Source organism: Lepisma saccharinum, chromosome 22 (assembly GCF_977018435.1).
Source record: "Lepisma saccharinum chromosome 22, izLepSacc3.1, whole genome shotgun sequence".
In the NCBI taxonomy this organism is placed as follows: domain Eukaryota; kingdom Metazoa; phylum Arthropoda; class Insecta; order Zygentoma; family Lepismatidae; genus Lepisma; species Lepisma saccharinum.
In genome coordinates, this window is record NC_139250.1 from 17,718,745 (window position 1) to 17,744,038 (window position 25,294).

At 38.9% G+C, this 25,294-nt stretch overlaps 1 protein-coding gene across 1 annotated transcript in view; it reads left to right on the top strand.

The window, feature by feature from the left end:
* LOC146004742 (glutathione S-transferase 1-1-like) overlaps nt 1–25,294 on the top strand; it is a 114,743-nt gene that overhangs the window by 16,644 nt on the left and 72,805 nt on the right. Inside the window, exon 2 of the mRNA XM_083143708.1 lies at nt 8,447–8,505. Within this exon, the coding sequence (XP_082999834.1) occupies nt 8,447–8,505 (59 nt within the window). The remainder of the gene's footprint in view (nt 1–8,446; nt 8,506–25,294) is intronic.

Sequence of the window (25,294 nt, forward strand, 5' to 3'; positions counted from 1 at the left end):
CGGATTCACAACAATAAAGCACTTAAATTGTGAATATTGCAAGTGACGTAAACAAGTGCTGTGCAAATTTAAGGCTTTTTTTAATTCCGATTTATTTTCTGTTGTTGACGATCGTCTTTTAAAAAAAATATTTTTACAGCACTGATTATTCAACTATCATGTTCAGACACAATTTCTGAGGTTAAGATGAAATGAAACTTGAAATTTAATGTAATACACTCCGCGCCAAAAAAATCGCCCCCTAGCGATAAAATCTAATATTTCCTTTCAAGCAGTATGTGTTATTTTCTTTTAATTATTTTAAAATTTTAAAATTTTCTGAAATTTTACTTACTCTAACAATGAAGGTAATAATGAAGAAATCAACAAAGAAAGCGGTTAGTTGATTAAATTGTTAAGCTTTATGGCCATTGTTGCCTTCCGCTATTGTTTAGTTATTTCTTGAAAATGTAATATTATATTTTTATTGCAAATGTAGAGTAGGCTATAACAAAGAATTAACGGAATTTGGATCACAATAGTAATAATAATAATGTGCAAAAATGTAGGAAAATGTAAGAAAGTAACTCCCTCCTTGATCTACATAATATGTACTATAAAATATCACACACTATTAAAAAATAGTTGTAAATAGTACATGGTTGAAATAAATCCACAAACGAAGAGAAATACTACTAGAAATATTTTTTTTACACTTTATTACTAGGGGGCGATTCTTTTTTGCCGCGGAGTGTAGCAGCACCTTCAGCATCAAATTCCCCATGAATTTAAATGGCAGAACAATTGCCCATCAAAAACGTGGGGACACAACAGGGGTGCTGCCACCTACAATAGAATGCTTTGACCAGGCCCATTGTAAACACCGTGCACTCACCACGGATGGTGTATAACTCGATGTGCCTTTCGTGCTGTATGTATTATACGTACACTAGCGGATTACCCGGCGTTGCCCGGGTGTTTAATGAATTCTAACTATAGCGTAAAATTTAACTAATTTTATTTACAGGTATTTAAAGTATAAGTACAGTATACAAATTATAAAGTAATATCTTTACAAATTCACTATAATATAAATTTAAGTTAACATTTGATTATTTTTGAACATTTTTAGTTCCACCTTCAGGAGTAAGAATAAATAAATTGAACGGCATGGGGAGTGTCACTATTCATCTTAGCGACCCAGAAAACTATGGATTCTAGACTAATGTCGGTAGTTTTACGTCACGCCCTTCCCACCCCCACCCCTAGGGGTGCCAGGGGTGTCTTACCCGCACAGTATTTCTTTCCAGATTGTAAGTCATATGTGTACCAAGTTTGGTCATCGTGAATGTCACCAATTAGCTTAGAGACTCCGAAAACTATGGATTCGACACTGATCTAGGCCATTTTAGACATTTTATTTTTCACCCCCTCTCATCCCCCATCCCGATAGCGATCAACTTGGAGTTGAACGGCATTGGGAGTGTCACTATTCATCTTAGCGGCCCCGAAAACTATGAATTCCACTCTAATATCGGTTGTTTTTGATTATTTTTACATGTCACCCCTTCCCACCCCCAACCCTAGGGGTGCCAAGCCCCACAGTATTTCTTTGCAGATTACAAGTGATACGTGTACAAAGTTTGGTTGAAATCGCTCCAGGCGTTCGAGAGTTATGCCGGTACGAACACACACACATACATACATCCATTTTTATATATTAGAAGATTGTATTCGCAACCGAAATCTTCCATGAAGTGCTTTCGTGTAAAGTATAAAGTTTCTCGAAACATTTACATAGCATTTATGCTAGCAAAAATGTTAAAGGAAATGCTTCTGTCTAAAGCGGACCTGGACATCAACATCACACTTCTTTCGATTTTTTAATATTCCCTACTTTTTCCTTTTGAAATAAAATTAACTTTGTTACGGCTAAGCTCTAGTCTATTTATTTATTTTCATGCCGTACACACTGCCATCTTTTGGTCAAATGTGAACTTATCCAATTCTTCTTTGATCGTGTAAACGAACAATTTCAGACCATTCATGATATCCAATATGAACGCTGTTCAACGATTTTCAATTGCGTTCACTTCAGCGACTTGTTCACGATTCATTTGATCGTGTTACAAGGCGCTTTACAATAATTTCGGCAATCGCAAACCTACTGACAATGGCTAAAATATATTTCAAGGTATCAGATTGTATTGCTATCTCTACTTGAAACTTCAGTGGTCCACTATGAGATAAATCCTCAAAATAAATCTTTGTACACTTTCCTCACAAAAACAACTTCTCATAATCACTATTAACAGTTATTAAACTACTATTATCATCAGCTTATAAATTGCACAGAGCTCCTCGCGTAAATCTGTTTGAATTTCATTTTCTTGTGAAGTTTAGATTGCTACTGTAATCGTCTTGTTACGTATAAATGTAAACAAACAAATAAGTCTTGTGAGTTTAACAAGGTTGCATTAGCAATCGAGGCTGGGCTCGGGAAACGGAAGTGTGGGCGTGTTTGTTGATCTGTGCTATTTATAAAGTGATTTACCACGTGATTACTGATTATATTGTAGTAAACAATATCGCATTGTTCTTGAGAGAGAGAGGGGGGGGAGAGAAATATCTCAAACCAAACGAAATTCCTTACTTATTTAAAAATGGATATTATTTTCATCATTTAAATGGTGGTTTCAACATTTTTTTATTTCTTGAGAACATACTAGGAAGCGCCCAGATACCTTTGGCTTCCCCGTTCCCACGCCTATGTCTGTGCACAGCTTCACTTACCAACCCATCTATACAGTTAACAAAGATCACAGTTCACATGTTCACATACTATGAACGTATCTATTTCACAATGTTTGACTGCCTGACACAGTTCACAAAAAAATAGGGTCCGGGTCTAACTACTAACTGCCGGCCTCAAGCCAACCACATCCTACTCACTTACGGGGTGACGTGTGGTCAGAACGACGAACCCCCGGGTTACCCAACTCATTTGCAGCTCCCCAATTTCGTCACGATGGTGGGGGCCGCCGGTCCCATACACAGGCCGAAATCTCAGGAGAAAAGTTGTTACCCTTCCCCCAGGAGACTCGCACCTGCGCGCGTCCCGTAGCGTCCAAACCATGACGCCTTAGACCGCAATTAAGCTTTCCCCAGGCTAAATACGCGAATGTGACGATAAACTGTGACCGGATATAGTCACAAACTAGTGTAATATTCAACCAAATCGTACCGGATTATCTCACCTCGGAACAGCGAGTATGAGGTTAATGGCGAAAGTACACTAGCACACACATGGACTTGTAAAACATTAATGTCACAAGAAATAAGTGTGTGTTACAGAAGATTAATGTATTGATGCACTGAATACATATAGAAGTAACAGTTCACTTACACGGAAGTCCGCGACAAGAAACATTTCACACAACCATCTCTTCTCAGTCCTCCATTGGCACTCTCGAGTGTTGCCAGGTCCTATTCGAAATTCTTTTCTGTTTGCTACGTTCCCCGGATTAATCACAATGGAACTACTTACGATTATTCCTCAACGGCGAGCCTGAGACTTATCAGCCTACCATGAAGCCCTCAGGTTGTGGGAAATCAGATAAGGATATGCTTACGTAAACATTACCAACTTGCACTCGCAATTAAACTCCTTATTAGAAACAAAATTGTATTAAATTCATAATTGTTCTTCACTACACAAATTATCACATTCACATTTCCAAAATCACGTCCATTATTCCAGCAACCTCCATAATATCTCTCACCTCACAATTCACAATCAAATGTTTTAAGGTTTGTTCATAACCATAAAAGACTACCCAATTCAACAAAACAAATTACGTCATAATAGACAATTAACATTTTAAACATATTAAACACCTAAAATGATACAATAAGTGGGTGCGTATCATGGCATCCTCCCACAAAAAAAAAAGAAAATTAACAAAATGAAAATGGAGTAAATTTTCTTTTTCAAAACTCTAGGGCCATCCACTCAACTCAACAACTGCTTCTCAGTTTCTTGGAGTGTAGGACGGGGCAGACGTATTCCAAGTGGTAACATCTAATTGTTTAACACTAGTTTCTCCACTATCGAAATCTTCCGTCTGTGTAGCACTTTCTTTCCTCCTCCAATTGTAGTTACCTCTATACCTGTTATAGCGATGTGGGGAGAAATTATTATTACCATACGAACTTCTTCTTCGGAATGGCGTTCTTCTTTCTTCTCCAGAAGATCGCTGTGATCCCTCGCAGTTCCTTCTTCTGTAGAACCCGCTTCTATTTTCTTCTCCTGAAGGATTGTTACTTTGTCGAGCGCTACCACTGAAGTTCTCATTATCAGATCTTCCGTTACCAGCAGGCACCTTCGCTGAATTGGGTTGATTTCTGGAGAACGTCAATTGCCTAACTCTAGCTTGGTTGGTTCTTCTGTCCTCGAATCTCGGGTTTTCTGTCGTCCATCCGTCGAGTTGCTCCGAGGCTTCATATCTTCCCAAGAAGCTGGTAAGTTGATCCATGTCGCGTGGATCGCGAGTAAGTACCAACTGACGCACTCGCAGCGGAAGTTGACTAATAACCAAGTTCAGCGCTTCGCTTTGGTCAACGCTATCCACAAGATTACAATAAGAGCCATATGTGTCCCAGCAATATTCTTCAAGTGAGAGGCCACAGCTCCTCGTATACCGTTTGTTTCTCAGAGTCTGCATTTCCCTTTGTTTGGCATCAGCAGAGGCATATTGTTTTCTAAAGGCAGAACAAAAGTGTTCAAAAGTCTTCCACTTCTTCTCATTTGCAACAAACCACGCCTTAGCCTTTCCTACCATAAGAGAGGGCAATAACTTCAATCTAAAAATCATAGGGACATTCATTAGATCCAGGCATGTTATTAGCTCTTTTAAATACCTCTCAGCAGAGACAGTATTAATCTCTCCAGCAAACTTTGAAAGAGCGTTAACATCAGACATGCGAAAATATTTGTAGGAACTATTCTTATAGGCATTGTCACGAGATATCTCATCCTGTCCCCATCTCTCAGACTTTCCATTATTATGTCTCTTCCTGGGCTTTGTAATTTTCCTAGTTTCAGTTTCCTCAGAACTAGAGGAAACTGCAGAGCAAGAACTTGACGAGTAACGATTTCTTTTCCTCATCTTCCTCTTGGAATCACCTCTCGTTGTTGAACCGTTCATTCCCGGTTGAAACACAGCTTCACCATTTTGAGAAGGTTCTCGAACCCCACAGCCTGCCATTAACATCTGTAGTTGATCGACCTGCCTATCTACAGATGCGACTTTCTCCGTAACTTCTTCAAGTTTCTTTTCTTGCCTTCTCTGATTTAGCTCTAAATTATCAAGTAATTCTGAGGAACCCTGTGTTCCTTCTGGCCTTGCAATTATTTCAACACTCTCTATTCGTCCCCTCAATTTCTCAATTTCATTTCCTTTTCTTTAGCTTCTCTAGATGTTTTCTCCTGTGTCAAGTCTAAGTTCCACTTGTCATAATCCTCCTTTTGTTTTTCTTCCAGCTTTAGAATTAATTCAGCTACTTGCTGCCTTTCACACGCAATTTCCTTCCTCAGAGTCTCCTTAATTTCTCTACATTCCTTTCGCCCCTCTTCTATTCTAAATAATAATTCTTCCTTATCTTGACTGAGCAGCTTCATCAATTCTCCTCTTTCTTCATTCCTTTTTCTTTCTTGTTCATTTCTTATCCTTTCCTGTTCCTCTTTATCTTCTCTTCTGATTCTTTCTTGTTCATTTCTTATCCTTTCCTGTTCCTCTTTATCTTCTCTTCTGATTCTTTCTTGTTCATCTTTATCTTCATTTCTTTTTCTATCTTGTTCATTTCTTATCCTTTCCTGTTCCTCTTTATCTTCTCTTCTGATTCTTTCTTGTTCATTTCTTATCCTTTCCTGTTCCTCTTTATCTTCTCTTCTGATTCTTTCTTGTTCATCTTTATCTTCTTTTCTTCCCATTTCCATTTTCTCCATCAGGGTTTGAAACAACTGTTCCAAACAAGGACTTCCTTTGTTACCCTTCTCTTTACAAATTAGACATTTCAATTCTTCCCCCTTATACTGCGATTTTGGCAAAGGATAACCAGCACAACGTAAGTGGAAGCTTCTTTTGCAATCATTGCACTCGACCTCTTCATCATCAGCTTTCCCTTTATCGGAACAGCAACTTAAAGTATCCATTTTTAACTTACGACGATCACTTCTTAAGTTACGCTTCTGCATACCCTACTCAAACACATTTATCGAGTCCCGCGTTGCGGCGCCAAAAAGTTTAAACCTGCTACGTTCCCCGGATTAATCACAATGGAACTACTTACGATTATTCCTCAACGGCGAGCCTGAGACTTATCAGCCTACCATGAAGCCCTCAGGTTGTGGGAAATCAGATAAGGATATGCTTACGTAAACATTACCAACTTGCACTCGCAATTAAACTCCTTATTAGAAACAAAATTGTATTAAATTCATAATTGTTCTTCACTACACAAATTATCACATTCACATTTCCAAAATCACGTCCATTATTCCAGCAACCTCCATAATATCTCTCACCTCACAATTCACAATCAAATGTTTTAAGGTTAGTTCATAACCATAAAAGACTACCCAATTCAACAAAACAAATTACGTCATAATAGACAATTAACATTTTAAACATATTAAACACCTAAAATGATACAATAAGTGGGTGCGTATTATGTTTTACATCTACAATATTACTAACACTAATCTATCTCGTTATAAAACTTCTGAGAGCTGATTACATTACTAAATTACTTGGAGTTTATACTATTGAAAGGAAAATGTAGCAAGGGAAGTATTACCAGGTGTAGAAGTATGAAACCGGAATTTGTTTGCAAGAAGTAAACGGCTGGTGTTTGCAACTGAGAAACAATATTTTATTCAAAGTAAGCTCCATTGCTAGTTACACATTTCTCCCACCTTTCCGGCAGGTTATGAATGCCACGCCAAAAAAACGTTCTTCTTTTGAAGCGAACCAGTCCGCGAGCTATGTTCGTACATCTTCATACGAATTGAAGCGCTGTTCTGCAAGAGCGTGTCCCAGTGAGGCAAATAGATGATAATCTGAAGGAGCCAAGTCCGGAGAATACGCCGCCTGCCCTAGTATCTCCCATTTGAACGCCTCGATCGTTTCCCGGACCCGTTTTGCTGTGTGTGGCGAGGCGTTGTCATGGAGCAGGATGCCCTTGTGTTGCCTTGCTTCATATTCCGGCCGTTTGTCACGTAATGCTCGATGTAAATTGATCATTTGCTGTTGGTAGCGATCTGCGTTAACGGTTTCACCGGGTTTTAGCTTGCAATTCGTTGTCTTCGAACTTTTTCGGAGGTTTCCCACGTTCCTCGTTTCGCAAGTCAAAATCGCCACTTTTGAATTTCTTGAACCACTCGAAACACTGTGTTTTCCCGAGAACATGTTCGCCGTAAGCTTCGACGAGCATTCGATGCGATTCTGCGGCGGTTTTCTTCAAATGATAACAGAACACCAATGCTGTCCGCAAATCGTAGTTCGTAGGCACAAAACTCGACATGTTCCGGGTGTGCAACACCTTCCTCTGTCTGGCACTCGGGTTACTGTGTTCCGATATAACGTCCTCGGGAGTGGCGGGCAGCAGCTGCCGCTGCTTACGCGATCTTCCGCGCCCTCCACTGCCGGCTAGCACCATCTATCGGCCAATTCCGGTTTCATACTTCTACACCTGGTAGTAAATTCGGTATTATCATCCATCAGGGTTGGACCTACAATATTCAACCAACATTTTTCTGTCTGAAAAAATCAGATTTTTGTTCTTATTCTGAAGTATAGATGTCCTATATAATTACAATATAAACAATGTTACAATTAATAAACAATTTATGTATTTCGTATTCTTACCTAATAGCAATAAGCAGAACATATTGAAGGTTAAAACCAAGAATTATGCGAGGCTAATAAAAGCTTCTAAATTATAGTTTTCGTTCATTTCAGATACGCCACAGATGCGACGTTCATTATATTTATTTATAAAACTGGGTGTGTTCAATATCAAACTATTTTGCATATACATGTGGCAATTCGTAATCATATCCAATTACGTTCTCTATCACAATTATCCTTTACTTTTTATTGAATATTGACGCTCTAGTCAATTTACATTGTTTCATGTAAAATACCGATCTTCTTTTGTAGTTTTTAGACAGAAAAGTAAATGCTAGTGTCAACCCTGAGTTTGTACCACGTGGTCGTATACATAAAGGTTACAAATGAAGATTTTCGAGCCTTTGCAACGAGAATTCAACAAACAAAACGTTATGCACTCTGAGATAGTCGATGTTGTAGGGTGACACCTTGAATACATGTTCACAATTACGTAAAGATAATAAAATTATCCTAACCTGGCCAGTTATCAATTTTTTTTTCTTGCCTCTTTGCAGATGAACCCGCAACACACTGTTCCTACGCTTGACGACAATGGCTTTATCTTGTGGGAGAGGTAGGTGCAATTTAGGTGCAATTTTCATGAAGATATATCAGCGTTCGGAAAGTTACTCTTTAGAAAGTCATTTTGGAAAGTAACTAAGTTACTTCTATAGTTACTTTCTGCTGGAAACATGGGTGTCGCCAGATTTTTTTGTACGGAAACAATAATAATTATGCTTATATTTATTATTTTTATTCCAAATGTATTATTATTATTATTATTATTATTATATAATTGGGGAGACTTTTCTACTCGATCTGCCAAATGCATGAAGCACAACTGTTATACATATGTATTTTTTATATATTTCACACACTAGTGTACCGACATGTATAATTATTCTATTTCTTTATTAACTTTCACACACCTAGTTTTAAAAAAGAATAGGCTTCAAAAGTTAGGAAAAAATTTAGTCATAGTGCTTGATGTATGCCCTCTCACATAAAATCCTAATTTTTGTTTAATGAATTTAGAATAGTTCTCAGTCTGAGGAAGACCCTGATATAGGGTAGATACGTAACGTGCTTTTAATTTTTAATATACTTCCTTGGTCAGCAACTTTAGTGTATCTAATTCTTGTAATTTTGAAAACTGCGAAACCATTTATTGGCATTATTTATTTATACGTATTTAGTTTCTTGCGTCGGATTAATTTACCGTCCCCCCTAGAACAAACTATTTCAGGCTAATTTAAAATGGCTTTGGAACAGACAATGCAATTTGCATAAGCCAAGTTGTAAAACTTTTTTAATACGACAGCTAGTAAAATCTAATTGTAATTATTGGTATGCAAATTATAGTATTTTTATTTTTTGCAAAATGTACAATTTGATATCCAAATATTTTCGTAAATTGAAGTCTTCTGTAGGCCATAATAATAATGATAAGATTTGTGTTTTAATTCTACTTTTAAGCCTACTTAAGGCTAATCGGGACTGGACCTGCCGTTTAAAGTGGGATCCGAACCACTGTGTCATGTGCCTCCACCGGGTATCTAACCCGAGACCCCTTGATTACAAGGCGATGACGTTACCACTATGCCATCGGGGAGGTCCCAATTATGATGATAATAATAATAGTAGTTTATTTTAAGTCCTGAGCACAGTATATAACCTAATACAGCACTGAGTCTAGTATAGAGAGTCCAAATCACAGGGATAAAATATGTACGATGCATAAAATAATACATTGATAGTAACATTAAATTTCAAGATTTTTTAAGAACAAGACCTTCTAATAATTAAATTATGCTGATCACATCAATAGTCATATACGCCTTCACGTCCGATTTCTACAATTTATAACATATTTAAAGTATTAGTGTTTTTATTAATTCACTGCCATTTTTACTATTTACTGAAATAGAGGAATTTTGTCTAGTGCTGCATTTGGGAACATTATAAGCTATAGCTCGTATGAAATGCTGACCGTCGATCTTTCATGATGTTATGTACAAATATAGTTATGTTGTTAATTCTTCTCAAGTACAGTGTTTGTAATTTGGGTGATTTCAACCGCTCCTTATATTTAAATGTTTTGTAGCATTTCTTAATTTTCTCTGATAATTAATTTCTGAACTTATTCTATTTTTCTACATGACATTTAGCTGCCGAGCTCCATGATAAGAATAATAATAGTAATAATAATGATTGCTGTTGGGAGATTTGGGATCGCGGATTGTTCCGTACCTTATACTTTTGGAGCCAAGATGGCCGCCACGTTATCCTCTGGACACTAGTGCCTCGTTAAAAGAGAGTAAAGAGTCTGTCACGGACGACGAACAAAACGACGAAAACGATCGCAATGACAAGGATCGCAAACTGTCACGAACGCAATGGCAGTGCCACTTGCCAAGGACGACGTGACTTCCAGTCGGACGTAAAGTTGTATATCCAAATATACTGTGGACAAATGAGGCACAGGCGAAGAAAAACGTACAACCACTGATCGGTCGCACGGCAGCTGCTAAACTGGACGCGACGAACGTCTCGACGCTACTGTCAACTCAACCTCTTTCACAGCGAGCGCGGCTCTGCTCGTCTTACCTACCTGCGAGACTTACTATGGCCGTTACGCGCGCTTATTCACGCATGAGGGTTGACCTTAGCTTAATGTAAGACGCAATTCATCTGCGTAACATATATATATGTATGTTCATATAACTATAACTGTGTGTTATTTCACTCTCCACTATAGATAACCTTTCAGTAACACACACACAGAGAGCTGCAAGTTATGGTAATCCTAGCCTGCCTCAATCTTCCAAATACCTTATTTTCTAATTTCACCTCGGCTAAAACTCAGACGGCTAAATGGGATACTCTGACCCCTCTCAGGTACGGGCTTGGTGAATAAAGCATTGAGAACTTAAGGGTGTTGTTGGTGAATCATGAAATAAATGAACGACTATTCTCAAATTTTAAGATTGGCAACTGCATCTTCTGGGAGGTTACTTTGACCTTTCTTTTCATTCATTTTTATCCAGGAGATGGTTTATTTCCAATACATACGAAAGCTTACATTACACTCAAGTTACAATTTACAGTCCATGAATATCCTTAAATTTAAAATAAATACAGAATCCCCTGTTCGTTAATATTAGATTCGATGAATCCAGAATTCTAATTTGCTGCATGTCTCCACGGGAAAAATCCAAATATGTATATGTGCAGGGAATAGTTACGTGTGTATGTGCGTCGCTAGGAGGAAGCCGTACCAGGGAAGAGAACCCTGTCGTTTTTGCAACCGTAGACGAAGCTTACGGCCTACCATTCAGTAGCAGACAAAAACTTTCGTACGTGCCCCTTCCTACAGTATTGCGACCAAAATGTGTCACGAGTGTCGATGTTAATACGGGCAGGATTTTAAACAGAGTAGAATCTACGGGCTCCACTGAGTACTTGGGATCGAGAAACGTTAATAGGTAAGAGCTTGCAACAAGATACACGCCAATGATGACATTTCCATTGAAAAACGAGACATATTGCATTGCATGTCTAGTTTTGCTTCCTTGCCCAAATAAGTCTACGTTGAATAAATTTTGAAGAAGGCCAAAATAAAGTTCGGAGATCTGAAATTCTATCATTTATCCGTAAGAGAATATATGGGTCAACAGTGACAAATACATGTCCAATAGGCAGGCGTCATTAACCTCAAAGGATTTCGGCCGATCCTAACCTGTCGTCCCATAACATTATAAATTTCGAAGTATAAATTGTGCTTGGCGAAATACAGGTATCTTTATTCCCAAGTGTCATTAGATGTTTATATCGTAGAGCCGACGCTGATGGAATGCGTGCAAACTAAGCTCCGCATTTACTTATATACCTTTCCAATCGATGCTCACTTGTTAAGCATTACGTAATTTGCACAGCGCAACTTGCGACATTTCCAAAAACTAAATACTCATCAATGTCTATATTCACAATCTCAATATCAAAGTTGAACTAATTTCCACGTTGCAGCAAAACCAAATAAAATTGTATAAGGGGAACGATTCATCTCTGTTAATAAGGACTAAACTAGAATCATTCCTCGTTGCAACTTGAACCTTATTGAATACATTAAACTTAAAAGAACAGATTCGATCTTCCCATTGTTGTTAAACGAAATCTATGTCAATCTAAATCATAAACATTTTTTCTGCCGTGAAGAACACAGATTTACATATTCAATATTAAAGATTCGGTCAGAAAATTAACATACAGATTATTACATTAGGCTGCGTTTACACTTTTGTTATAATAAAGGAAATATTAGTGGATTATATAAGTCTAATAGTAATCTTTCTATTTATCAAAAATTATGAAATATGAAATATTAAATATCAAATAATATGAACTAACTAATATAAAATAACCCAGAATAATTAACGGCACATGGATATGAGCCGTGAGGTTCATATCAAGTCTGTGATGAGGAAAGCGACGCGATGTAAGATGTATTGCAGTTTGGCTGCAAGTACTGTATATTATGCAACGAATACATCAGTTCTATGTAATTGAGTGTCCTTATTGTGTGTACTAGTCTATCTACAGCATCATTAACCTTCCTGGATATGCTACAAACAGCGTCCGAAAAAAGAAGTGTGTTTCTTGTTGGATCACGGGCGCGAACACGAATTTAGATTTTTCTAATATGAAGGGAGAAATTGCGTCAAGAAATGAATTTTTTGGCCACTCTGCTCTCGTGTGGAAGCCTAAGCTCACAATATATCCATGACACTGTGTAGTCCCATTCTCCCCCTTTAGGATCAATTAGGGATAGATAAAGCATTTTATCTAAAGCTTGTGTTTACTCGATGGTTAGCGATAAGGTCAAATCACTTCACGGCTTACTCAGAGACAACCCGACGCTACGTTTCAGCCCCATGAAAGATAAAAAAGGACGGGGCTAGAAGAAGGCATGAGAATATAATGACAATTAGTGACGGGTAGGATTCTTGCCTCTAAAACGTAGGCCTGCTTTAGACAAAAGTGTTTCCCTTACCATAAATGCTTCAAAATTCTTGTAGCATTTTTTTTTATAGGAGACAGTACTTTACACTCTGCAACATTTCGATGTGATGCGATTGCGAAAGCGTGCAGAGAACGTTAGATAATATCTGCAGCACGAAAGGCATACGAAATGAGCCAGTGTCCTGTGTTTACAATTGAAACAATCTATTCTTCCGTACGTATACTGTAGACGCTATAAAGTATGTATTTAAGCAGTCCCATTGATTTGTAACTAATACCTTTTTATAGGAAACTTTATTCGTCTCGGTTGAATCATAGTTTGAGCTTTTGCTTTGGGGGGGGGGGGGGCAGACTCTGGGAGAAGCATATGATGTACCGGAGGGTTATTGACTATCCCCTAGATTAAAAGGGGTCCGGAGGCCTTCTCCCGGAAATTAAAAAACAACAACTTAAAAACACTGAGTTCTAGGCCTTTTAGATTTGAAAATGTTAAATTTCCTCGCTTAAGTAAACAAATATTAATTAGTATATTGGTTGTCAGTTTTAAAAGAAGCAAAACAGTACGATTATTGCATTTTGCATTTCATTATTTTTTTATTGATACAATACTCGTATTACTTTTAAAAAGTTACGGTACAATAGTAAGCTTCAGAAATTTTATAAAAATTAAACTGAAAGGTTCTTTTAATCCCTCAACAGTAGCTAATTGTTGACTCAACACAAAGTCATTTTACGTTTTTCTTTCTTCAAACTGTACACATCAATCAAATCGTCTAAGTTAATTTTTTTTAACAACATCTGATTCAGAGTATAAGATCATTAAATTGTTCAATTTCTCTTGACCCATTGTGCAACGCAACCAGATGTGGATTCGCCTCATAACAGAAAATGTCCTCTCGCAAGTGCCCACTTGTAAGAACTACCCGCTATTGCGGCGCAATTAGCGCACAGCCATCATGCCAAACGTCAAGATTTGCGGTATGGCTTCATAACAAAAACGTAGTAACTGAACTTAATCATGTGTTATTTTTTTAAGTATTTTTTTAAGTTGGGTCCCCCCTGGCCCCTCCAGAACTCCGCCTATGGGTTGAATAGTTATCGGCTTTTAAAAATGTGTAGCGATGCATTGTTTAAATGTCACGCGGCAGCCATTATATCTGCACTCGTGACCTAGAGGTCGCTCCTGATTGGTTATGCTATGAAAAATGCTAAGGAAACAGGACCGATCCTATCCTTGAGAAATGCCATAACATTTCTCAATTTACACGGTAGCATTTTGGTCATGGCTTTTGTATAAAGCGGACCTTACTGAACCATATGAATCTGGCCCACGAGAGAACAACAGCGCTTTGATTTATTCCCTGCGCTACGTTTTCTACAACCGCAGTGTGACATTCCAATGTAAAACGTACTGGCGGACATTTTTTGAAGGCAACTTTTAATCGGTCAAGCCTGGTCTGTAGTTGTAAATAAATTCAATCCCGGACTGGGAGAGAAAATCAGCAAACGTAAATGAGTTCTAGACAGTGTAGAACCTTTTCATATTTAAAGCATTTCAATTCGGTCCAGGAGCCTTTTTTTTAGGAACAATTACAATACGGTCCAGGAACATTTTTTGAATGAAACAATACGCAACTTGGACCGAATTTAAATTGTGCGAGAGAAAAAAGGTTTCGGTCCTGTAGAAGAACCCATTAGAACCCATTAAAATTTATCTCTTCCTGGACCTTTAACAACCGTGCTTTGAGGGCCAGAACATAATTATCACGCAGTTTCTTTTTCATTTGGTGACACATTATCAGCGTATCGAGTCCCATCGCCGCTGTTTCCTGACTTTCGAGATCGGAACCCTCTACTACTTTTTAAGTCACCTCTATGTGCCTCCACGGAGTATCGAACCCGGGACCAATTGATTACAAGGCGAGGACGTTACCATTAATATACCATCGGGAAGGCTTGAAATATCACAAGAATAGAGCAGTCCCTTGTCGCTTTTTCATTTCGTTTCCAACAAGGAATATGAATTTTCTAGACCTAGCAATTTCTTGCTGAAGTTGGCAACTATGCATGTGCTTTTTCCTATTTTATAATTTCGCCAGTCTTTAACCACTTGTCTGTAATTACTAGCAAGCAAAGATTATAGGGCTATCAAACCTTCTGTACGCAGTGCCGGATCTACAAGCCGCAAAACCCCGCAGTGCTGGGGGGCCCGGAGACAAGTGAGCCTTTAGGGGCCCCTCAGCCATTGACATAGAGGGTTCGTATATGCGTATGTAAAAAATAAACGTAGTTACTCAGAGGTACAGAAACGAATACAAATTTATACATGAAGGTAAGGTAAAGTTCCCTGTGAATGGCACCTTGCCATGGAGGCACATTTAGGGTAGGCCCCCACATATTTTCTATGTCGACCATCTTGGAGGTCATGTGATCACCTTCATTACCCCCCCCCACCCGGTACCATTTGATTTGAGGCTGGGTGGGTCCTAGAGTCGCTTTATGAGGGGACAAAGCCGAAAAAATTCCCACCTTAGATCAACCATCCCGGGTTTCCCGTTTGTAGTCAGATTAGAATCCAATCAAGCTAGAATTTCATGAGAAATGGAGTGCTGAAAGTTTCTTCCACCTATCTTTAATCACAAAAAAGTAATGACTGCATGATTGTATCAAATGTATAATTTTCCAGGTGTGAGGAAACAGTGTCATATATATTTATATCACATCAACCCCTTCCCATTTAAAGATTTGAGTTGAATTCATTATGGACCATTTACACGAGGCCAATTGTGAAGACATTCCACTAAGGCAATCCAATGGCTACTGGCGCCGAAAACTGTGGAACCATTCTAATTTAGTGGAGTGGCTTGAGACAATGGCTGGATTGCCTCTATTCACACGATGCCAATGTTGGATTGGCTGAGTGGAATGTCTTTACAATTGGCCTCGTGTAAATGGTCCATTATGGCGGACGTAAGCTTGAAACACACCAATGTTGTTCCCCCTAAACCTAACCTGTTTCTGTCATGACCAATTGTACCCAGCCTAACTCCTTCACTTTTTATAGGGGGTGAAGGGACTTTTGAATCACCCTCCAGGCCCTTATATGTGACTTTGTCAACATGAGATCAAGAATTACACACACACACACACACATTCACATACACCCATACATGTGTGTTTAGTGGTAGGTAGGTAGGTAGGTAGAGGTGGGGGGGGGGCTTTGGTAATATTTTGCGGGGGCCAAATATTTGTAGATCCGGCACTGACTGTACGTTAGGAAATTTGAAACTACGTAGCTTAATTTTTGTAGTTTGAAATTGCACACAACTTTTAACTTTCAAATCTTTATGCAACTTGATGTGCGGTTACATAAGAATATGAACTATGTGTAATCTAAAATGATTGAACACGCACGAAATGGCCATATAGCTCATATATGGGTAGAACATCCAAGTGATTGCCTATACTTTAGATGTATCACATTGTAATATGCAAGAACTAAGTTTCCAAAGTTCTTAATATTAAAATATATTTTATGGTTGCATTTAAGTGTATGTTAGTATTGAGATTTACTATAAATACATTAATCGTTAACTTTCTGTCGTAGTGCTTCTTTTTTCAGTACATCCAATGTAGAATGTGTATCTTTTATAAAAGCGAGACATCTCTTGTTAGTAATTAATTACTAAAGTATGTTTTCAAGATTGTTTATTGGTGGGCAGCAAAGTATAAAATATAAACCCTTGATCGTTTTATGTACACTATTATAGAGTTTTAAAATATTGTTAAAGTTAGACTTGTACAGAGGAAATTGTGTGAATATGTTGACAAATATGAAAATAGGTTGAATAACAAGTAAGATTTCAGATGTGGAATGGGTTAAGTGTCTGTATTGTGCGGAGGGCATAATTTCCTCCCATATCCTACATGATAAATATTACAGATTAAACTGACTGGATTGTATGCCACAAGGTTATTCTGTGTGACTAATTTCCTTACAGTATAAACTAGATTAAGTTAAGTTGGGTACAATATAGTGTACAGCACTAGTTCTTTTGGTACAGCTCTTTCCGTTTTCCCGCCAAAGACACGTTCAGCTAGAAAGCGCGCCAGCGGAGGAATCAATCCGATAGCACCTTAGCTTAAGCTTATTGGCTGATCAACTCATGTGTGCGCAATTACAATTTTTTGGCGGGAAAATATAAGGGCATCTGCAGAACATTTTCTAAAGTGAGTCAAGATAAGAAAGTTGCGTTTTTGAAGTTGGAATATGTTGCAAATCATGTCATGTCAGGTGTACACATTATTGTGCAATAAAGAGAGGAAGAAGAGAAATGCATGAAGCAACATAGAAATTTAAAATAAAGAGAAAGAGAGCGGTAGGACGAGGGAAATAAACACGATGGAGAAGAGATAAGGTCAAGAAAAGGCCACAAAGTGAGAAAAATGGATAAATAAGGTCAAAAGAAGGCCACAAAGTGAGAAAAGGGATAAATAAGGTCGGGAGAAGGCCACAAAATTAGAAAAAGGGATCAATAAGGTCGAGCGAAGGTCGCAAAGTAAGAAAAGGGACAAATAAGGTCGGAAGAAGGCCACAAAATTAGAAAAAGGGGTAAATAAGGTCAAGAGAAGGCCACAAAGTGAGAAAAATGGATAAATAAGGTCAAAAGAAGGCCACACAGTGAGAAAAAGGGACAAATAAGCTCGAGAGAAGGCCATAAAGTTAGAAAAATGGATAAATAAGGTAAAAAGAAGGCCACAAAGTTAGAAAAAAGGGGTAAATAAGGTCGAGAGAAGGCCACAAAGTTAGAAAAAGGGATAAATAAGGTCGAGGGAAGGCCACAAAGTTAGAAAATGGGATGAATGAGATCGAGAGAAGGCCACAAAGTGAGAAAAGAGAGAGCAACTATGGGGATAGAACGTAGAGAATTCAAAATGAGACAGAAAAGGAAAAGAAGAGGTAACAAAAGAGAGAACCTACAAGAGAGTGAATAAGCAAGAAGGGAAAGGTTCTCAGACTGCTGAAGGACAGATGAAATCTGGAAAGAATCTTAAAAGCAAATACAAACAGAAAGAAAGACGGTACAAATAAAGCAAGGACATAAAAGATCAGATGGGTCATCTACATCCCCTTTCCTCTTGACCCTCAATGTGGGGCGCCCACGAAAAGAGACGTCCTTTGCTGGATGCGTTTGTGGATGGATTTAGCCAGGCAGGAGTAGTTTCTTCAGGAGATGCTGGCCAACTAATGTCTTCTTATGGATCCGTCTTTTTCCGCTTTGCTGTCGGTGTGTTTGATATCCGCCAGCAAAGAGGAAGAGACCGATTCCCTACGAAGCAGTTCGACGGCCGCCGGACGAAGAGGAACTTCAAGGAAGATCTTTTGAAAGAGGACCAATTCATCAGTATAATTGGTAACATGGCTTCTGGTCTACTTGATTAACAATACAACTCTCCTATTGCTTACATCTTTTGGCGGTATGGTTAGCGTAGAGTTTTGGGAACGTTGCATGACACATTGTAAAAATCAAGACGATACGGAAACTTAGCTTCCGTGAGTTTCGGTTCGTTCAAGAATTAAATTAAATTTACTATGGAAAAGCTGCTCCTCGCACTCTCAGTTACAGTGCCGACTAGCCTTTCTGTGCATAAAGTTGACTCAAAAATAAACTCAAACAAATCTCTTCTCTTATATATATATATATATATATATTTTATATAAAAATGGATGTATGTGTGTATAGTATGTGTGTGTTTGTTCAGCAATAACTCTCGAACCCCTGGAGCGATTTCAACCAAACTTGGCACACGTATCACTTGTAACCTGGAAATAAATACTGTGGGGTAAGACACCCCTGGGAGTGGGGTGGGAAGAGGCGACATGTAAAAATAATCGAGAACCAAGGATATTAAATTCCGCACAAACAGACATCCGTGACTCTATGCAATCCGCAGAACGACAGTGTTTCTCGGGTTGTCTATCATTCAGGCTGTGTTGCGAATGGAATCCATAGTTTTCGTGACACTCCCAATGCGGTTCAACTCCAAGTTCATCACCTATCGGCATGGGGGGGGGGGGGGGTGAAAAATAAAATGCCACAAATGACCTAGATTAGTGTCGAATTCATAGTTTTCGGAGTCGCTAAGCTAATTGGTGACGATCACATTTAAAATTAGTTACATTTTACACTATAGTTAGAATTCATTATTTTCCTTCTAATACAAGATTGGGATAAATAAATACCCGGGCAACTACGGGTAATCAGTTAGTAGAAAATAAAGGGGGGAACCCCCTGACGAGCCCGTCTCCGCCCGCATACATTCAGAGGTATGCACTTTTGCCCTAAATAAAACCAGGTTGTCAGTTTTCTCTGAATTGTGTATCCTCCGTTTATCTATTCACAAACTTTATTTGGGCTTACATGTTAAGTGAATACAATATGTTACAAAACGTATGTAGTTTTATTTCTGCCCTATTCTGGGATCCAGAAGAACATGTCTGTGACACACTCAGTTTTGTACTACCTATTATTATTTCGATCCTAACTCCAATTGTAAATTGGAATTAAAGATTACGAGAATAGTATATTGGTTTAGTTTTGTTTCAGTTCTAGAAATTGTTTAGGTTTATTTATGGTCATTAGAAAATAAGAAATTGGAAATTGGGGTTTCGTTTCACACACAAAACATCATAATTGGAATTTAGAGTATCCTGTAATACAAATTACTGTAAATGGTTGCATGTATGAGTGATAACTAACTCGCTAGCCTTCTTAAACCAGAAGGTTCATGTCTGCAGCAACACAGGCCTTCCATCAGTCCCTATCCTGAGCAAAATCTATATACTCTTTTCCATCCCTACAGATTTCCTTTAGGTCCATCTCAACGTTGTCCCTCCATCTCCTACAGGTCTCTTACCATCAGGTTTCCCAACAAGAATCCTGTAAACTCCTCTTTCCTCTCCTATTCGTGCCACATGCCCACCTAAGTCTTCTTGATTTAATCATTCTAATAATATCTGGACATGAATACAAATTATGTACTTGTAGATTATGTAACCTTTTCCACTCACCTGTCTCCTCATCTCTTTTAGGCCCAAATATTTTCCTAAGGATCTTATTTTCAAATAAGTATGAGTGATATATATTGGATTTATGAATTTAAGTAAAATATATTGGACGAACTGGAAATAAATATTTGAGAGGTGGGGTAAAATTTATTTGTAGTTTGGGGAATTAGATTACTTGTGAGAGTAATTAATTTTTTTCTTTCCATTTCGTTTTAGCCAAAGAAATAGCCACGCTTATGTAAGGTTTTAGCGCCATTCAAGGTGGACGCCCACCCCCACGGATGTAATATTTGACCCTTTCCAAAGTACTGTAGCGTTACTATATCTGTACTCCCGGAAAATGTGCAAACTACATACTCTCAAAGTACGAGCGGCTAGCGGAAGTTATAGCAACTTGGAGATATGGGTTATGTTAAGAGCACCGAACCTGACCTGCCTGATCGACTCAAATCACCCAGAAAAATTTTAAAATGACACCCGCCGACTCAGATTTTAATGAAACTTGATGGATTTCTTAATACTACCAAGGTATGAATGAACACATGCAAAATTTTCCTTCTGTAGACCTCATAGTTATTGAGAAAACTGAGGCTAAAATTACAGAATTTTGTACGGATCGGTCAACAAAGTTATACCATAATTGGAAGCAAAGTTATGAATTGTTTTATTTGATCTTGTAAGTATATAAATTTTACATTTTCTATAAGGTTGACAACCATGGGCGTAACTTGGGACTAAATTTTGAGAGGGCAGATTCAAACTGGGCCTAATTTTGAGGGGGCAGAATTAAACTGCCTTATATTGAGGGGGGCAGAATCAAACTAAGCCCAATTTTGAGGGGGCAGAATTAAACTGCTTTATATTGAGGAGACAGAATCAAACTGGGCTTAATTTTGAGGGGGTAGAATTAAACTGCCTTATATTGAGGGGGCAGAATCAAACTAAGCCCAATTTTGAGGGGGCAGAATTAAACTGCCTAATATTGAGGGGACAGAATCACACTGGGCCTAATTTTGAGAGGGCAGAATCACACTGGGCCTAATTTTTAGAGGGCAGAATCAAACGGGGCCTAATTTTTAGAGGGCAGAATCACACTGGGCCTAATTTTTAGAGGTCAGAATCAAACTGGGCCTAATTTTTAGAGGGCAGAATCAAACTGGGCCTAATTTTTAGAGGGCAGAATCAAACTGGGCCTAATTTTTAGAGGGCAGAATCACACTGGGCCTAATTTTTAGAGGGCAGAATCAAACTGGGCCTAATTTTTAGAGGGCAGAATCAAACGGGGCCTAATTTTTAGAGGGCAGAATCACACTGGGCCTAATTTTTAGAGGTCAGAATCAAACTGGGCCTAATTTTTAGAGGGCAGAATCAAACTGGGCCTATTTTTTTAGAGGGCAGAATCAAACTGGGCCTAATTTTGAGAGGGCAGAATCAAACTGGGCCTAATTTTTAGAGGGCAGAATCAAACTGGGCCTAATTTTTAGAGGGCAGAATCAAACTGGGCCTAATTTTTAGAGGGCAGAATCAAACTGGGCCTAATTTTTAGAGGGCAGAATCAAACTGGGCCTAATTTTTAGAGGGCAGAATCAAACTGGGCCTAATTTTTAGAGGGCAGAATCAAACTGGGCCTAATTTTTAGAGGGCAGAATCAAACTGGGCCTAATTTTTAGAGGGCAGAATCAAACTGGGCCTAATTTTTAGAGGGCAGAATCAAACTGGGCCTAATTTTGAGGGGGCAGAATTATTGATTGATTGATTGATTTAGTTTATTTTACTTCGCGTTTTGTGCCTCTTGGCTAATTTGCGAAGATGGGGATGAGTGATGAAATGATGAAATGGATGAAAATGGACATTCACAAACAACCATACCCGACCGGGATTCGAACCCGGGACCCTTGGCGTCGCAGCGCGATGTGCTAACCACTCGGCCACAGGGTCGGGCAGGGGGCAGAATTAAACTGCTTTATATTGAGGAGACAGAATCAAACTGGGCTTAATTTTGAGGGGGTAGAATTAAACTGCCTTATATTGAGGGGGCAGAATCAAACTAAGCCCAATTTTGAGGGGGCAGAATTAAACTGCCTAATATTGAGGGGACAGAATCACACTGGGCCTAATTTTTAGAGGTCAGAATCAAACTGGGCCTAATTTTTAGAGGGCAGAATCAAACTGGGCCTATTTTTTTAGAGGGCAGAATCAAACTGGGCCCAATTTTGAGAGGGCAGAATCAAACTGGGCCTAATTTTTAGAGGGCAGAATCAAACTGGGTCTAATTTTTAGAGGGCAGAATCAAACTGGGCCTAATTTTTAGAGGGCAGAATCAAACTGGGCCTAATTTTTAGAGAGCAGAATCAAACTGGGCCTAATTTTGAGGGGGCAGAATTAAACTGCTTTATATTGAGGAGACAGAATCAAACTGGGCTTAATTTTGAGGGGGTAGAATTAAACTGCATTATATTGAGGGGGCAGAATCAAACTAAGCCCAATTTTGAGGGGGCAGAATTAAACTGCCTAATATTGAGGGGACAGAATCACACTGGGCCTAATTTTGAGAGGGCAGAATCACACTGGGCCTAATTTTTAGAGGGCAGAATCACACTGGGCCTAATTTTTAGAGGTCAGAATCAAACTGGGCCTAATTTTTAGAGGGCAGAATCAAACTGGGCCTAATTTTTAGAGGGCAGAATCAAACTGGGCCTAATTTTTAGAGGGCAGAATCACACTGGGCCTAATTTTTAGAGGGCAGAATCAAACTGGGCCTAATTTTTAGAGGGCAGAATCAAACTGGGCCTAATTTTTAGAGGGCAGAATCAAACTGGGCCTAATTTTTAGAGGGCAGAATCAAACTGGGCCTAATTTTTAGAGGGCAGAATCAAACTGGGCCTAATTTTGAGGGGGCAGAATTAAACTGCTTTATATTGAGGAGACAGAATCAAACTGGGCTTAATTTTGAGGGGGTAGAATTAAACTGCCTTATATTGAGGGGGCAGAATCAAACTAAGGCCAATTTTGAGGGGGCAGAATTAAACTGCCTAATATTGAGGGGACAGAATCACACTGGGCCTAATTTTGAGAGGGCAGAATCAAACGGGGCCTAATTTTTAGAGGGCAGAATCAAACGGGGCCTAATTTTTAGAGGGCAGAATCAAACTGGGCCTAATTTTTAGAGGGCAGAATCAAACTGGGCCTAATTTTTAGAGGGCAGAATCAAACGGGGCCTAATTTTTAGAGGGCAGAATCACACTGGGCCTAATTTTTAGAGGGCAGAATCACACTGGGCCTAATTTTTAGAGGGCAGAATCACACTGGGCCTAATTTTTAGAGGTCAGAATCAAACTGGGCCTAATTTTTAGAGGGCAGAATCAAACTGGGCCTAATTTTTAGAGGGCAGAATCAAACTGGGCCTAATTTTTAGAGGGCAGAATCAAACTGGGCCTAATTTTGAGGGGGCAGAATTAAACTGCTTTATATTGAGGAGACAGAATCAAACTGGGCTTAATTTTGAGGGGGTAGAATTAAACTGCCTTATATTGAGGGGGCAGAATCAAACTAAGCCCAATTTTGAGGGGGCAGAATTAAACTGCGTAATATTGAGGGGACAGAATCACACTGGGCCTAATTTTGAGAGGGCAGAATCAAACGGGGCCTAATTTTTAGAGGGCAGAATCACACTGGGCCTAATTTTTAGAGGGCAGAATCACACTGGGCCTAATTTTTAGAGGGCAGAATCAAACTGGGCCTAATTTTTAGAGGGCAGAATCAAACTGGGCCTAATTTTGAGGGGGCAGAATTAAACTGCTTTATATTGAGGAGACAGAATCAAACTGGGCTTAATTTTGAGGGGGTAGAATTAAACTGCCTTATATTGAGGGGGCAGAATCAAACTAAGCCCAATTTTGAGGGGGCAGAATTAAACTGCCTAATATTGAGGGGACAGAATCACACTGGGCCTAATTTTGAGAGGGCAGAATCACACTGGGCCTAATTTTTAGAGGGCAGAATCAAACGGGGCCTAATTTTTAGAGGGCAGAATCACACTGGGCCTAATTTTTAGAGGTCAGAATCAAACGGCCTAATTTTTAGAGGGCAGAATCAAACTGGGCCTATTTTTTTAGAGGGCAGAATCAAACTGGGCCCAATTTTGAGAGGGCAGAATCAAACTGGGCCCAATTTTGAGGGGACAGAATTAAACTGGGCCCAATTTTGAGGGGACAGAATTAAACTGGGCCCAATTTTGAGTGGGTAGAATTAAACTGCCTGATATTGAGGAGACAGAATCAAACTGGGCCCAATTTTGAGGGGGCAGAATTAAACTGCCTTATATTGAGGGGACAGAATCAAACTGGGCCTAATTTTGAGGGGACAGAATTAAACTGGGCCTAATTTTGAGGGGACAATTAAACTGGGCCCAATTTTGAGAGGTTCAGAATCAAACTGGGCCCAATTTTGAGAGGGCAGAATCAAACTGGGCCCAATTTCGAGGGGACGGAATCAGACTTGGGGCCTAATTTTGAGGGGGTAGAATCAAACCTGGGGCTTACGTTTGGGGAAGAGACTCGAAAAGTTTTCCATCCCTTAAAAACAGCGTCCAGAATTATTTGCTAAATAACTGTGACGTTTGCGAAATCACAAATATTACTCTTTATTACTTCGCTCCTCAGGCCCCCTAACTTGTAAATTTTAATAAACCTGAAAATTTTGGTGGGGCAAGCGCCCCCCTTGCCCCCTCCAAGTTACGCCTATGTTGCCCTGCTATATGAATACAGTGTATCACTGAGAGCTAACATTTTACACATGTAAGGTACTTCATGTCTTCTACCATACTTGAAAATGTGAAATGGTCGGATTGCGATGATTCGGCATGCAATGACACTTAAAATTTGTCTTAATGAAGATTTATCAATAGAAACAGTGAAAATGCCACTAATTTTATTTTGGAGCCTTTTATAACATACTTTAAGTTTCAATAGTTTCAATTTAAATAAAAATGGCATGATAACTGCAGTGCAGTGCCTTTTAGTGATAATGCAATTAAGTAACGTCAGACGTTGACAAAAAAAATATCAACATTTTTGAAAATGCAAGAATTTCTTCTGACCCTCAGTGCAAAGGAATCTTACTGATAACGTTTTAATGGAATACACGGATATCTATGAATTTTAGAAAAAAAAATCGAAGTGATATGTCGATTTGACTCTGAGATATAACCTTTTCTGTTAAGCACTGCAGGCCACCACCATCGCCGATCCGTGCAAAATTCTGAAACTTTAGCCTC